Raw genomic sequence first — 18,297 nt, 5'->3', positions numbered from 1 at the left:
AATTAATACTTCAAATTTATTAACAAAATGGCACAACTGTACAGGAAAAGCATTGAACATTTTTGGTAATTTCACACAGTTCCTCCGACCACTCGTCTTTATCAACATCATAAACAACCAAACTAGGTTGAGTAAAACGAAACACAAAAATTTTACTGCCAAATGAAACAGCTCTACTCATTCGTCTAAACTTTAGATTCGGTTCTTTTAAGGCAACAAACTTGTTACAAACGCTGTCAAAGACCTCGCAAAAATCGTGTTCGCAGATGACGTAATACTTGCTTCTCACCGCAACTGCGCTGTGCCTGCTTTTGCTTTCCATCATGCTGGGCATCGGCGACCAAGTGTCGGTGATGACGTCATACGACTCAACCGTTTCCGAGTAATTTTCTTCTTCGTCATCTTCCCCGCCGCAAACCACGATTCTTCCTTGGAAAACGGCGCACGCCGCATGCTGGCGCGCTTCGCTCATCTCCGTGACTCCCTTCCAAGCGCGGCTTGTTGCATCAAACTTCAAGCAAGAGTCAGTCACGTACCATCGGTAACAGCCGCCTAGTAAATATATTTCGTTCATGAAAGCGCAGCAGCAAAATGAACTTCGTCCTCCGTTGTCGTCTATTTGTGAAACTTTCTCCCAAGTATTCGTTTTTGCAATGTATTTTTCAATGGTAGTTTTGTCTTCCTTAAACATGTAGTTACCTGCTGCTATTGCATAAATTTCTCCTTTCAAACAAACCACTCGGTTAAAACTCGGTCCGTTGTTAGTCAGTTAGAAATTTTTAAGTAACGCAATTTAAAAAAACTTGTATTATTTAAGCAAGCAAATAAAATTAGATATTTTTACTTTTCTCTACTTTTTCGAGTGCAATCAAATATCTTGGTATGTTTTCATTTGCAACGAACTCATCTTAATTATTCAAACCATCGATCTTCTTTACTATGAGTTGTCCGTTGTCAGTCTGTCGAAAAAAAAAAGACGAATACGAAAATAAACAGTAATAAAGCTGCATACTAAATTTAAGAATAGTAAAAATTTCAATATGATACTAGTTTTACCTGTTCTGACTTAAACTTAAAAACTACAGCCGCATTTAACTATAAGTTTTTAAGTTAATTTTTCGAATGTTTTTCTAACTGTCATTTTTTAAGTATGCAAATAGTAAATATACTACTAATTATTATTGGCAGCATTTTAGTTACAAAACGTTTTCCAGATAATTTCCTTTTTTCTGTAAAACTAAAAGACTATTTTAATCTGCAGATAAATCAATTTTAGAAGTACAATTTTCATTTTGACTTTGAAAGAAAACAGTAAACTTTTAAATAAAAATACGGAAGACAGCTTAGTGTTTTGTGAACAGTTCTCCATGGTATTAACATAGATGAGCATAAATAATATGTTTTGATCTGAAAAGTTATTAACAATGTAAACATTTAACTAAAAACAAAGCTTTTTATTATTGGCTTAGTATTTTATAGCTAATAAATAATTATAAGAAATCTTCTGATGTATTGAGTCCTTACCAAAAAGTTAGTTAGATGTGAATTTTATAAAAATTTAAAATGCAGCAAAGAGATAACTAAAGGTTATCGGTTTAAAAAAAAAAGTTCCAAGTCGCAAGCGGATCCATAGTTTCTTAGCTTAAAATTATTTTTTTAAAATGTTAAACTTAAAACTAATTTCAAAACGTTTTTGAATAATTTCAAGAAGAGAAAAAAAATGAAGCTAAAAATTTGTAAAACTAAATTATTTGTGCAAAGTACATTTTTTCAGCTATACAAAAGTAGTAACTAATAACTTTTTTTTTAAACAAGTACAAAAATTAAATCGTAACTAATAAATATTTTGTATCTCTAAAACTTTAGATATTTGCACTTGTGAAATAATTTGTAGAATTAGCTATTGGTATTAAACTAAAAAATTACACTTATGACATAGAGAGGTACTTAAACGTAGCACTTATTTGTCTGTATTCTATAACCAAATAGTTTGTTGATAGCTTTTAGCAGTAAAAAAATGTTTGAGTAACGAGTTTTAGCTTATAAAATAGACGGTTTGTAATAGGTTATTAATTTATTCTCGAGATTTGTTCTTACTTGTAAGTTGGTAATAAAACTTATCTTGTCGTTAAAATTACATTTAATATTATTCCAGACAACTTTAATGAGATACATTGTAGATGAAACTTTTTCGAAAACTATTCCACTATATAGTATTATTGAATACTTATAATTAAACCCTTATATACTGTAATAAACCTTTTAATAACTACTTAAAACAGTTAAAATTTTAGACCGAAATGATTATACTAAAACGTGTGCTCAAAATTATTTTCAAAGTATTAAACATATGTTTTACAAAAATTTTACGAATGTTTAATATGTCTCTAATAAAACTTATTACTTAACAAATATAAAAATTTAATTTTAATGTTTTGATCGACCTTATAAACCATTACTTCGACAGTTTAAATTCGTTTCATCTCTATTTCGAACATTTTAACAAAACTGCTGTGCAAAAGATTTATAGCTAACTGGTATGTTTTAAACTCGTGCAGTCAAACGAGAGAAAGTGCCTGAAGATTTACCAATAACACTATTGATTTCTGTTTTCAATGTTTTTAGCTACATTTGAGCCAAGTTGTACGTAGTTATTTTGGGAACGGGTCTAAATTGCACGAAGGGTCAAACTGTGACTAGTGGACTCTATCTCACAACCTCCCGCTTACAGAACAGCTTAATAATTGCTGAATTACACATCGATTTTAAATTGATCCTCAACGCTAGTATATAATGTTAATATAATATTATATGCTTCGATTTTTATAAAACAAATAAAGAGATCTTAACTACTAGAAGAGAAATAATGTATTTGTTCTTTCAAGATTATATTATGCAAACTATGTTTCGGTCAAAAACCTCGTCAGCGCTTAAATAATAAATCTTATGTAAACAGAATAATTCAATAATACATTAAAAAAAAACTTTAATTTAAAGTAAATTAATTTAAAAATAACTATATTATAAATGGTTATTATACTTTTCATTTCAAATATACTTACTTAATATAAACTGTTAATAAAATGTTAAACTTACTTAATGTTTAACTTAATATAAATAACAATTGTTTGTCTAACACAACATTTTTACGTTATTATAAAAATGTGCTCATAGCAATTTGAATGAATCTTTTTTGTAATTTAATTTAATTTCAAGTATACATTTTATGATGCTTGATTGTTGAGCTTCTCGTAATTCGTTTAACTTAAGGTCTAAATTGAATTTTATATTAATAATGATTAGTATGTTTTAAAAAAAATAATGCTTGGTGCAATTTGGATGAATCTCGTTTGTAATTTAATTTAAACTTCAAGTATATTTTGTGATACTTGATTATGAGGTTTCTCGTAAATTGTTTAACTTGAGGTCAAAATTAAACTTTATATTCATAATGATTAGTATAATTTTATTGATAAAATATAATAATAAACGTGTGCTCAAAATTATATTCAAAGTATTAAACATATGTTTTACAAAAATTTTACGAAAGTTTAATATGTCTCTAAAAAATTTTACTACCTAACAAGTATCAAAGTTTGATTTTAATGTTTTGATCGACATAATAAACCATTACTTTGACAGTTTAAGTTCGTTTTATCTGTATTTCTAACATTTTAACAAAACTTCTGTGCAAAAGATTTATAGCTAACTGGTATGTTTTAAACTAGTGCAGTCAAACGAGAGAAAGTGCCTGAAGATTTACCAATAACACTATTGATTTCTGTTTCAAATGTTTTTAGCTACATTTGAGCCAAGTTGTACGTAGTTATTTTGGGAACGGGTCTAAATTGCACGAAGGGTCAAACTGTGACTAGTGGACTCTATTTCACAACCTCCCGCTTACAGAACAGCTTAATAATTGCTGAATTACACATCAATTTTAAATTGATCCTCAACGCTAGTATATAATGTTAATATAATATTATATGCTTCGATTTTTACAAAAAAACAAAGAGATCTTAATTAATAGAAGAGAAATAATGTATCTGTTCTTTCAAGATTATATTATGCAAACTATGTTTCGGTCAAAAACCTCGTCAGCGCTTAAATAATAAATCTTTTTCAAACATAATACTTCAATAAAACGTTAACAAAAAACTTTAATTTAAAATAAATCAATTTAAAGATAACTATACTATAAATGGTTACTATACTTTTCATTTCAAATATACTTACAAAGAAACAATTGTTTGTCTAACACAATACTTTTACGTGATTTACGTTATTATAAAAATGTGCTCATAGCAATTTGAATGAATCTCGTTTGTAATTTAATTTAAAGTATATTTTGTAATACTTGATTATGTTGATATGATGATTATTAATTATGATGAAATTGTTATCAATAAAATAATGCCTGGTGTAATTCGAGTGCAATTCGAATGAATCTAGTTTGTAATTTAGTTTAAATTTAAAGTATATTTTTTGATACTTGATTATGTGGTATCTCGTTAATTGTCTAACTTGAGGTCAAAATTAAACTTCATATTTTTAATGGTTAATATATTTTTATTAAAAAATGTGCTTAAAGCAATTTGGATGAATCTTGTTTGTAATTTAATTTAAATTTCAAGTATATTTTGTGATACTTGATTATGTGGTATCTCGTAAAATGTTTAACTTGAGGTCAAAATTAAACTTTATATTTATAATGATTATATATTTTTAAAAAAATGTGGTTAAAGTAATTTTAATGAATCTCGTTTGTAATTTAATTTGAATTTCAAGTATATACTTGTGATGTTTTATTGTTTCAGCTTCTCGTAATTCGTTTAAGTTGAGATCTAAATTAAACTTTATACTTATAATGATTAGTATATTTCTATCAAGAAATTGTGGTTAAAAACAGTTTAAATGAATCTCGTTTGTAATTTAATTTAAATTTCAAGTTTTTTTTGTTATGCTTGATTGTTGAGCTTCTCGTAATTGATTTTACTTGAAGTCTAAATTAACTTTATATTTGTAATGATTAGTATATTTTTATTAAAAAAAATTTGGTTAAAGTAATTTTAATGAATCTTGTTTGTAATTTAATTTAAACTTCAAGTATATTTTGTGATACTTGATAATGGAGTATCTCGTAAATTGTTTAACTTTTTAAATTGTAAATTTGTAAATTGAACTTTATATTCATAATGATTAGTATATTTATCATGCGGAACTTGATCATGCGGAACTGTTATTTAATCGAGGTGTACATAGGCAGCCGAGCGAATGAAATAGCAAGTTTTACCGACTTCATGTCAAGAAGAAAGCAGCTTCACGTCACTTAGCGCTTTGAGCGTAAGCCGCCATTTTGGAAATCTAGCTGATCCCCGTCAAAACCTCTCTTGACGCTTTGAGCATAAGCTGCCATCTTGGAAAATCTAGATGATCTCCGCCAAAACCTCTCTTGACGCTTTGAGCATAAGCTGCCATCTTGGAAAATCTACATGATTTAAACATTTACAAAACATTTACTTTGTACTTTACTTCATAACTTCGAAGTTTTTATACTTTGTTCTATACACATTTTGTATACCTACTTCAGCAACGTCGATTTGAGTTGTTAACGTGCCATACTCATAAGTTTACGCATACTGTAGCAGACAAGCTATCCTCCAGCAACAAATTTCAGTTTGGGTCAATTTCAACATTGAACTCTACGTATAAGCCCACACATTCGATGGCATAAACTTATTGCACCTATCTTTCTCTTCTTAATTTCAATATTGTATCTTTTTTAGCTCTTCAGCCGGTGTCAACGAGGAAGTATAAGTCCCTACGTTCTGAACCAGTAAACTGTACGAGCAGCCATTTGTTACAGCAACTGGAATCGCGAACTGCAAGAAGCCTTCTATAGTAGTGAACATTTCTTTATGTGTTTTTTTTATTTTATTGTATAATAAAGCATATAGATACTTGTTAGTCTATATTTAAACTAAACTTATAAGTAAAATGAAGAGGCTATTAGCTCTTAAACCCTCTCGCACACGGTCGCAGACCGAGGTAGCAACTACAGATATAAGATGGCCCCGAAGCTATTGCGAATCTGGCTTCTGTCGAAACTGCCGAACCTCTTACAGTGGTGTTTTCAAATAAAGCCAGAGACCCAAGTAGCCCGGAGTACATCAAGGTCAGTTGATACATATGCCTAAAAGAAAAAAAGCAAATCAATACACTGAATACACTCCGAGACCACTAGTTGAATTTGATAAAATTTGTTAAACTACAATACTTATTTACAATATTTCCATCTTTACATGATCTTTATCATTATAACAAAGTTGTTTTATTGTTTATAACCTTATTTTTGTAACAGCTTAAAGAATATCAATATAAAAAATAGTTAATCTCTATCAAAAATCGTGCTTTCAAAAAAGCGGACTTGAACACTTATAATATTAAAAACTAAAATTTTAAACAAAAATAAACTAAATAATGATTTAAAATAAGAATTAAAACAAATAGAAAACACGGTCAGCCTCTTAAAGTATATCTTAATCATTTAAAAACTTTTAGTATAAGTGAGCTATTGATATAATAATATTTTTAACTATAATTCATAGTTTAACAGCTAAAGTTATAGTTAGCTTGAATATAAAAAAAATGTACTAGTTAGTTACTCATAAAAACTATCGTTTAAAACTTATAAGTGACTCTTAACCTTATAAAAACTAATAGGAGTATATTAGGTTAACATAATCAATAAAAACAGAAACTGTTGAATTACAAACTCATCAGGTGTAGTACAATTGCAGTTATTGAAAACTGAATGGCTGTTAGACTGTTCACATTGTTTCACGATGTTCTAAAATTCGTAAGAACTAGCTCTCCCTATCGGAAATAAGTACAATTTTGCTAAACGAAAAAAAAAATTCAACAACAAAAAAAGTTACTTTTAACTATCTTGACAAAAATAAATAGAAATACAACTCGACTATTATTTTTAGGCAACATAGGCAACAAACCAAAACTTTCAAGTTGAAGCTTTAAAGCGTAGTTGCCAGAATTTAATCATCTAAAACCAAACGTATTCGAAGTTAGTACAAAATCAATTTTTAAAAATATGGCAACCTTACTTAACAGTACTTGTTTTATCTAAATGAGGTTTTTATTAACTGTCGTATTTAGTAGTTTGTAGCACAGTTGTCAGGCTATACATATGTCAAGTATTTCTCCAAATGTTCGAAAACTTATAAGTTTTTTAGTATTAATACAAGCTAGATACTATTAATACTAGTATACTATCAATCATAATATCATTTCTAATTATTACGTCACTCTACTTAGTATTCTATATTTTCCTAATTTTGTATACTGGACACAGTTTACAAGAAATTCTCTTTTTTTGGATTTGTTACAAAAATTGCATAAAAACGTGGTACATAAAATGAATTCAAATAAAGATCTAATTTTAATGATAAAATAATCATTTTATAAGCACTGAAAATAAAACTAAGAGCAAGTTTTTAAACATTAGTTAAGATAAAAAGTTATGGTCCATTGGCAATTGTTACTAATATCCACAACACATTGTAAAAACTATATCGAGGGTGTTGAATATGAACCTCAATCAGTAATCAAAGAGTTATTAAATATTCTACGTATTTTTGAAAGATGTAAAAAAGTAACAGTTAGCATATATACAAAAATAAGTTACTCAGCTGATTAAAGAAATTCAATTAGCAAAAGCAGAGTAAAGTGAAATCTAAACGGCTACAAAATCCCTTAAATAGTGTACTTAAATTTGTTATATTTTAGGCAACAAATTAATGCAAATAACACAAAATAAAAATCGTTTTAGACATTGAATTTTAACAGGCGACGATAGAACGTACAAACAAGATTAATTCAAGAAACCCATAGCAACAACATAAAACAACAATGTCACTCTGAATTAGTTCCATAGTATCGTTGAACTTGATTTAGAGTATAATATCAGGATTATTTACTACAAATATGCATAGTTTGTAATAAATATCCAGCTTATAATACTAAAAACCACAGTGTGAATATGAAACTTTGTATTTTAAATATTTGCTCATTATATGATGGCAGTAATTAACTGTATTAAAAACTTGAATTAATTTAAGAACAAAAATCTTTAGAAAGCACAACAAACTAATTATTGATGTCAATATTTAATGAGGTTGAAAACATAAAAATCTCAGAAATTGTTAAATTAAAACTTAAATCGTCGGAAAGACTAGTAAAAGCTAAACAAAGACAAAAACTGAAAATTTACTTTATTTTATTTATACTTGGACGGAGTATACTACAAAAAAAAAATTAAACTACATTAACGAACTAGACTTTATAAACAAACGCTATCAATTCGAGAGGAACTGCAGAAAAGTTATAAAATAATCTTCGAAAAAATGATCAAGTTTTAGTTTTTTTCAGGTAAGTCATAAGCAAAGCATGTTTATTAAACCATGTGGTTTTGTAAACTAAAACTTATCCAATGGGTTACGACCCCATAAGATTTGCAAAAACAATTGTGTTGTTTACAATGAATGCTACAACGTAAATAGTTACAGAAATATAAAAACAAGAACTAATGAAAGTTTGAATTTTACTTTGGTAAGAAATAGTCAGAAATGTTAAAAGAAGATCGGCGATAAAAACATATTACTACGTAGATTCATTACTTTAAAAGGTAAGTAGTATTACGGCTAAGCAAGCAAAAATAAGATATAAAGTTTGAAGAAAATATACACGCATTAAAAACATATGAATATGAGGATACTAAATGTTTTCAAGCTAATTGAAAGTAAATCTATGCCATTTAGACAATACAGTTATCTTACATACAAAATAAAAACTTTGTTTAAATGGTACTACAAAAACTATTGTTAACCAATTATTTAGTTGGCATAATTGTTGTTGGTTAAAATGACATTTTTATCAATTTGTTATTTTTATTTGGGTAGGAACACTTTTATAGTGTAAATACATATTCAATTTTACAAAGACCATAAAACTAGACTTTAAAAATCATAGAAACGAATTATTAACATTTTACTTAAACAGACAGGTTATCCATTGATTTTAGAGTAAAATAAATATATTTTATTGCAAAACATTGGAAACAATAACAAAAACCAGCGCAACAAAATGATGATAAATGATAAAATCATAAGATTTATTTGTAGTTCGAGTATTAGATTTGTAAGGTAATATAACATGAATATAAATGTCTAAGTAAGAAAAATGTGTGTATCAAATTGTAATATTAGGAATACTAAACAATGAATAAGTGTATAATTTGTTAATGAAGTCTGACATTTAAAAATAACAATATAACTAATAGTTGAAAACCGTAAATATTTATATACAAGAGTTTAATTAAGATAAATATTACCTATTACTACTTATAATCTTAATGTAATTAGTGCTGCTAATGTTTGTATCATGTATATACTTCGGCAATAAAGCATTTCATACCTAAACATTATATAAAACATATTATGCATGTATAACAAGTAAGAAATAGTAAGTTAATCTAAAGGAAACTACCTTAATATGACGTAATAATCTGCAAGCTCAAAAAAATAAAAATTTATCATGGTGCTTATTAACAAAATTCGAGAACTTTATGTGGAAAAAAGCAGAAAAAGAAAAGTTTGCATAATTAATGCAAGTGATTTGTAAAATTCTCCAATTTTATATGGAAAAAATTAAGACGAAATTAATTCATGTAGTAGTATAAATTAAAAACAAGTTGCTCATGAGTAATTTATATCTGTTATCTTTTATACAACATTAGAGTGAAATTAGTATGTTATATCTTAACTTGTAGTGGAAATTAAGTTTATTTGCACTTAGGAAGTTTGAGCACATTTACTCGTACTTCCAAGTCATAACTAATTTGGTTAATTGCAAACATAAAAAAAAGACTTGGGTAAAATACTTAAAAGTTGAACAATAATAATTGACTAAAATACTTGACCGCTACCAAAGTAAGTTTAAAAGCATCTCAAACTTAACATAACTATCAAATTACAGGTTTTTTTGCGTAGAGATATACTTGGTATTAAGCATCATACAAATAACGAAGCTCATAACTAAAATTAGTTGATGAGGAGTACTTTAGATTGTTATTAAAAAACGTAAATACTATAAACGAGATAATTATCACTCACAATTACATTTACTACAAAGCATAAAACTTAAACCTAAACTTTAAGATTGTTAACAATATATCTACATTAGTTTAAGTTGGTTAGAAAACATAACAAAAACACACCTTAAACTTAATATACAAACCAAACAAATAAGAAGTAAAGGGTTAAAAGTTTAGGGTACATACATAAAGCCCATAAGCATACCTTACTTTAAATGCGTACTTAACAGTTTTGAGAAACTCTATAATTTCTACACAGATAAAACAAATTGTCTTTATTGTTTTAAAGTATGAAAATGCCAAACAAGCAGAAGACTTATAATTAGTTTTCATAAAATTAGAATAGTAAATCCAACAAACGCTCATTAAAAGCATACAAAACTGAGAAGACTTATTTGAACCGTGAAACTAGACTGAAAAACTGACAAAGCTTTAAATAAGTATTGTTTATGAAATAAGGTTAAAAAATTATAAAAACCAGCACAACAAGATGATAACTAATAATAAAACACTAATAACTGACTGCAGTTTGAAGATTATTAGTAGAGAATAATAACAAGTTTTCACTAAATAAGAATACTTGCTAATGATAACAATTAATAACAAAATTAACAAAATCTTATGAAAAACAGTATATATTTTAAAGAGTGGCCAAATTTTATGAGTACGATTTACTATGAAGGAGAATAATTTAACTATATGAAAATTTTTAGCTCAGTTTCTATTTAAAGACAATTAAAGTTACAAACTATGTATTTAGTTTGATGTTAACTACAGCTGAAAAATTTAGTATTACTAAGAAAATATATTGAGTTAATAAGAGTGTATCCTATTTAAGTTTTAAAACAATAGGAAGCTGGACCCTGTAACAATAAAATAAGTAGAGATAGTCAAAATTTACTTAACCAAGAAAGCTTTCAAATTGATTTCAAAATCCACACGTGTGAAGAAACAAAATGTTTGTAAAAAAACGTAAAATAATCGCCACAGAGCTTAATCAAAAAACTTAATTGAGTAACATAAAGATCAAGTGTTTAATTTAGTCGAAAAAGTAAAAGCATAAATATAATAAATTTATATTTTAATGAGATTTTAAAGCAATTTGTTTATATTTAGTATTTTGCAGCATAAACAACCTATTAAACAAGGCAACTCAACAGATTAAACCTGAAGAATAAAACAAAACCTTATAAATAAAAGCTTTAAGCTTATTGTGTTAAAGGACGTATACTTTAGAAAGAAGAATAAACACAAATGCTGAAAGTTCAAGTACTTAATTACTGTACGGTTAACAACAAGCTATAATGTTAAGTTTAATATTAACAAAGTGATCAAGCCTGGTACAGTTAATCGTAATCAGCAATGAGTAGAATATTAAATATTTAATTACATGAAAAAGTTAGTTTTACAATACATCTTACTTTGTTGTATATATAAATGTTGTGCGTGGATATCTCTATCAGTCTTAGTATAATACTACTAATAAGTTTCAAGTACAATATAATTTACTTTTTAATTAAAACTGAATGAGAGCGCTAAAAACTTAGAATACAATCAATCAAATGAAGTCGTGATTTTAACTTTTTTAACTTAAGTAATTAACAAATAAAAACAAATAGCTTTAAACGTTAGAATATGATCAAACTTGACTAATTCAAGAGATATCATTCAAAAGGTTTTTTAAACCAACTGTTAAACATGTTAACAGTCTAAATAAACTAAATATTAAATGAAGAAAACTGCGTGATGTACAATCAAAATAGTAAAAACACAATACTAGCCATAAAATATAAGACATACACGATTTTTATTCAAGTTTTAACTTTATAAATCATGCTACCGGTCGAGCGAAGGCTAAAAAATATTTTCAAAATTTACTTCATTTGAAAGAAAACTATATTTTTAAATATTTAAGTTTACTTTACTTATTTTAGACTTAATAATCACAAATATTATATAGTTTTATATATTAAGTCGGATTTAATATTAAGTATTTTACCTATTATTAACTATTATCTGTAAAAAATATTTCATTTTAATGAAAACTTGTATACACCTACTTTACTCTATGCTTCTATTCTTTTATTACAGTAATTATATTTTTACAGAACCCAGTTGAAGTGTGTTGATTCGTTAACACACAGAAACATATGTTAGTACAATAAAGGAAGATTACTGTACAATTTGTTTAAATTTTTAAATAGATCAATTGTTAAAGAATAGATATGTTTTGATATTGAATTATAGTCAAAATTGACTGAAATTACCGTACATGGGAGATAATTCTAGAGTTTTTCATTAAAATATGCTTAATTTAATAACAATATAAGATAATATTTTCTACTTTGGGTTATGTCAACTTCTAAACCAATACTTGTCTAATGAAAATGACTTTAAGTAAAATTTTACAAGCAAAAGTAAAGAAATGTATTTAAACTACGGTAAAATAACCATATTTGAGTATATTTTAAGCTTTACCTTTTACCCACTAATTTTAAATTTAGAATAGTCGTAGAATCGAGAATACCAGTTAAGTATAAACTATAAAATTTTAACCTAGCTGATTACACTTTAATTATAAGTTTACTTTAGGCATGTTTACTGTAAAAAATTAAATTGTAATGTATCATAAATGTTAGCACAACTGTGTTTGTATAGTTCTTTAGTAAGGGCAAGCTATACAACAAATTAGTTAGTACTTCAGTCAGAAAGCATGTTTAATCTTAAAACTAACTTTATTGCAGTACTTAAGTAAGTACTTCGACCAATAGGATGAAGCTCAAATTTAGGGCTTTTACCTACTTTAAACGGGTTATCTGAACAATTAAACAAGAAAATTCATAAAATACTTTTGAATTCCACACTTGTGAAGAAAAAATAAAGTTTGTAAAACAACGTAAAAGAATCGCCACGTAGCTTACTCAGAAAATAAAAATGTATGACCTAATGTTAAACTTGGCTAAAGAAGAAAGTAAAAATATAAAGAATAAAATAAAGTGATACTTCGCAAGCATAAACAACCAATAAATAACAAACAAGGTAATTACAACAGACTAAAACATAAAAACGAAAAATTAAAGCAAATTGTGTGAATATTTTACAAAGAAAAATATACACAAAGGTTGATCAATGTAACCTCGGAAGTGTGAAGTACAAGTAAACAATAATTTGTTTTTTTGATCTAATTAAATGACGAGTAAGAATATCATTCATGAAAAAAAAAACTAGCAGGGCTTGGTACAATCGATGTTACTCTGCCATTATTAGAAAATTGCTAAATCTAATTGCTAAATGGCACTACAAAAATTACTTTCAAAGGTAACAATATAAGACCTCAAAACTAAAATAGCTTCTGGATTGAATATTTACAATATAATAATAATATTTAAGCTTTTAAAAAATAGCTATTTTTAGTTTAAGATGCACTCAGTTTAAAAAAGTCACGTATAACGCTTGCATACCTAAATAAAATTGATATAGATCATGAAACTTAACTTAATAACTCAAAAAGCTTTTAAATAGGAAGTATATTTTAACTGTAATCATTACTTGAAGGTTAAATAAGTATTGTTTGAGACAAAGAGTTGAAATAATCATACAAACCAGCACAACAAGATGATGATTGATAATAACTGACTGTAGTGGGCTAGAAGTAGAATTAAGTTACGAAACAACAAAATAGACATGTAACAACATTTTAAACTCACAAACAAACGCTTTTAGTTTTAGAGAAACCAGAGAGAACATTTTTTAAACAAACTTTAATTAACTTTAAAACAATACGAACAAAATAATGAACTACCAACTAAAAGAAAAATTGGATCTAATTTCAATATTGTTAGAATAAGGTATATTTAATCACGAATATAAAATAATTGACACCTAATCCAACAATTTTTTTCCAATCTAAACCATAACTTAAAAATAATTTCAAACAAATTTAGTTGAAAAATAACTAAAGATAATTACCTCAAAAGAAGAATTAGTTGGCGTAACGGTATTTGTTCTAATTTATTAAAAGTACAGAGCTGGTAACTGCCATTATGTATATAGTTAAACGCAGCAATAAAAAAATATTTGAGAGTTGATTGCCATTAATATTTAAATCTATTAGTTTAATTTGATACACTTTATGCAATACTTTTTATGTACATATAATTAGTGTTATTTATGTCTGTATTAATTAATGTATAAGCTTTAATTAGCTTAAAAATATAGAGCAATTTAAAACAAAACTTAATAATCTACAATCCAATACATAGTATGCATATACTATAGTGTTATTAAAAATTACTAAGTTTATACTGTATGAAACTACCGGGTTATGACGTAATAATTGTATGTAAGTAAACGTTGAAAATATCACAAAATTAATAGAAGATTGTGGACAAAAACAGTAATTTGTTGGTGTCTAGTTTAAATGATGACCCAAACTTATTTATACAAATTAAGACGTAAATGTTAACTTATGTAAATGGGAAATGTAAAACTTTAGAGCGCTGTTTCTATCTAAATTACATAAATCTCCTACATACAATGTTGCAAAGATTTCTATTTTTCATACACTGGAGAGTGAAGTTAGTCTGTGATATCTTATAACTTCTAGTTAAGTTAAAGGAAAGTTTAGTTATGACTTATAAGTACTAGCACACTTACTCGTACATCAAAGTCATAACTAAAAGTGGTGCCGACCAGCAGAGTAACCGGGCCTAAAGGACAAGAATTAAAAAAAAACTAAGGGCAGGCCGGAGAGATGACAGGTGCGAAGCACCGTGTCATCGACCGGCCGTAGCCCTTTGTTTTTTTTTAATTCTTGTCCGCTACCTTTAAACTTACTAATCAAACTCATCAATACAAAACCACTCAGTCAATAACTAAAAAGTTATAACTGATATTACCGTCAGGCCTTTAATGGTTATACATCAATAAGTTAGATCACATAAGCTCAAGGTTAGTAAAAGATAACAGATAAAGACCGTACAAATACAACGCAATAACGTATATTTGTTTGGCAGTTACGCTACTCACGGTCTATTTGACAGAAAAAGAGGGCCTTCAAGAAAAAAGGCCGTAAAGAAAAAGAGAAAAGGAAAAGATGAAAAATTTTTCGCCGGCAGAGCCGGCGAAATGCCTTAAAAAATAAATTTAAATAATCCCCATCAAAAAATCTCATCACATTTTCGGTTTGGGGGAATCCCCATTTTTGAAAAAATGGGTGGGGGGCCTGAAAAATTTAGTGCGTACTTTAAGCGGGTGCGTACCTTATTTTAGAAAACCTATTTAATTAATGCAAATAATGTGTTATTAAAAATTTAGTGCGTACCTTATGCGGGTGCGTAGTACTTAAAGAAAATCTTTACTTATAACAGAGAAAGTGTTATTAAAAACTAGTGCGTAATACTTAGAATGCGTACCTTATAGATGCCTTTATTTTGTTAAAACTACATGTTTAAGTTAGGGTTAAAACCCAAAAACAAATGAATACAGATACTACATCATCCTGGTTAAGTACCTAATGTTTTACATATACATGGAAAACAGTTCATCAACCTCATAGATAGGTGTACTTTTTAATTACAGAAAATAAAGCAAATATAAAAAGAAAGAAACTACAGACCTTTTAAATGTGTACATTGACAAATCTATTTATATGATTGAACTGTTTTTTATGTATATATTTAAACAATAGTCAGTTAACTTGCTTATGTAAACTGATTTTACTTAGATAACCTTTTATAAACAGCATAAAACTTAAATTAATCAAAAATAAAAAACAACTTGAGATTCATCTAAACAGTTAAAATTACTTTGATTCAAGTAGTAACTATATTTTTGTCAAATAAAACTTTAAAATTGTAAAAAATTGTTTATATTCTTGTTAACTTCAGTTTTATACTGTTCCTACTAAAGGATATCACTTTACTTGACATGTAACTTATTAAGCTAAAGTTTATCCATGATAGTTAAATTGGTCTCATTGTAAAGTAATTATTTAGCAATCTAATAAATACAAAGGTTTGCGCTGTTACTACCATCACTACTTATTAACTAGTATACTTTATATATTCACTAATAGACTTTGAATGCTTACTTAATTGCTTTGTTTAATCACTGATCCCAGACAACTTTTTGTGTGTTTCTTAAAGTGTGCATACAAATTAAAGGTGTTTGATGTTTTGAACTTATCATTTCAATACATTGTTACAAACTAAAACAGTTAAACCATACTACTTTGTGTCAATAACATATGTTTATTAGCCTGTAGTTCATTTCAAAGTTTGTCAAATACTTGCATCATTTGAAATCTTTATGGCTGTATATTTATACTATTACCAAAATTGAGTCTTTACATTTGTCATATATATAAAAAACAACACAGCAAGTTGTTGATAAATGCTTATTAGTGCAAACATATGAACAAAAGAAATTATTGATAGATGAAAGAAGTTAGTGATAGAAGAAGAGAAAAATTAAACAAAGGTGAGAATAAACCTCATACAAATATGCACTAACAACTTTTAAGTTTTGCTTGCTGTGAATTGCTTTGTAAATATATGAGTGTAAAATTAAAATTTTGGAACATTTTGTTTACTAGCAAACCTATTCCTGATATGGTTTAACTGTTTTCTTTTGTAAAAAAATTTAATAAATAAATAAAACTTTATAACAATTAAAACAGTTTTGAAACTAATGATATTTTTGTTTTATAATTACTCTTCCTACTTATCTTTTATGCACACTTTAAGTAACTCTTATTACAAATCATTAATTTATAAATATATAAACTACATTAATACAATCAGAACTAACCAACTTAATTTTTATGTTGTAAATAAACTTCTACACTTAGATTAGCTTGCTGTCTCTTTGGGCTTCATTCATGAATAAAAAACTTCTTTATACAAGCATATAAAGTTTAGCACAAACGTTGCTACTTTTAAGTGATTTTATTTATTTTTGAGTCTTATTTAAGTTTTCTCTTAATTTAAGATAGCCTAGTAATGTTAGGAGAATGAAGCCCAACAAAACAAATATATGTTTATAAACCAAAGATACAACTCTATGAATAGCTAATATGAATTTGTGCAAAACTTAATTAACATCTAAAGCTTAATGTTATTCAAGCATGAGAACTCAAAAAATTTAATAGTAACAAAAGGACTCAAAAATTAATAAATAGAAAATCTAAAACTTTAAGACAAAATATCAAGATTTATTGTAAATATCCAAAAAACCTTAACTTTGTTACTGAATATTCAACTAGTATTTCTGGTAACCCTTGCAAAAATACTAAGTTTTGCACAAATTAAAACAATCTAATTAACTATTAAACAAACTAACCTCAACAGCTGCTGTAGTAGGTACTCATCTATAATCAGAATCCAAAAAAGTGTGATCCATTGCCTAATCTTAAGATGTAGGAGAAAGCCAAAGTTACAACTTATAAAGACCTTTGAAAAAAGCTAGGAGTTTAAAAATTTTACAGAGGTTCAAAAGATTTTTCATAAGAATTCTTTAGAATTTTTCTCTACTCATTTCTTTTTACAATGATGTTTCAAAGATTTCAAAGACTGAGATGCAAGTTTTTAAAGCCTCTTGATGATTTTTTGCATCAAGTAAGTGCATTCAAGCCAATTGATCTTGTCTGTACATGCCATACTTGTAAGTATAAAAACTTATCACACTTTTTATGAATAAAGATATATGATTCTGTGATGAACTAGAAGATTAAATAAAGAATTTCTTCAAAGGTACTGCATGAGAAAAATAATATAAATTATCAACATAAACTTTCAAGACTGTTGAATGCCAAACTAGGTCAAATGCTTTCTTAAACTTACTCACACAATGTAGAAATATAAGAGTTTTAGAAGATAAAATGAGCAACAATCATCAAGTTTTATCTTCAAAAATATTGACAATCAAATAGAGTTTGCTTAAGTATTGTACAAAGCTCACATAAACAGTATAAAAAAGAAAAAAAAAAGAGTTACTTTACACCTACAGCATCTAAGGTGTTTTTACTACAAGTGCTTTTCTCAAAAGAATATTCATTGAAAAAAATATTTTGCAAAGTACTATTTTATTGTGATGTCACATTAAAATGTAAGACTTTAGAGAATTCATAA

At 27.0% G+C, this 18,297-nt stretch overlaps 1 protein-coding gene across 1 annotated transcript; it reads right to left on the bottom strand.

Annotated features, from left to right (window-relative positions):
- Nucleotides 1-19: 19 nt before the first annotated feature.
- LOC145836785 (uncharacterized) lies at nucleotides 20-691 on the bottom strand. Its single transcript, XM_082944557.1, has one exon. The coding sequence runs from the start codon at nucleotides 689-691 to the stop codon at nucleotides 20-22; it is 672 nt and encodes a 223-aa protein (XP_082800683.1).
- Nucleotides 692-18,297: the final 17,606 nt, after the last annotated feature.

The sequence above is a fragment of the Thalia democratica genome, chromosome 5 (assembly GCF_965202585.1).
Source record: "Thalia democratica chromosome 5, ktThaDemo2.hap1.1, whole genome shotgun sequence".
Taxonomy (NCBI): domain Eukaryota; kingdom Metazoa; phylum Chordata; class Thaliacea; order Salpida; family Salpidae; genus Thalia; species Thalia democratica.
Note: the sequence above shows the minus strand (reverse complement) of the source record. Positions and strands in the feature narration are given on the sequence as shown.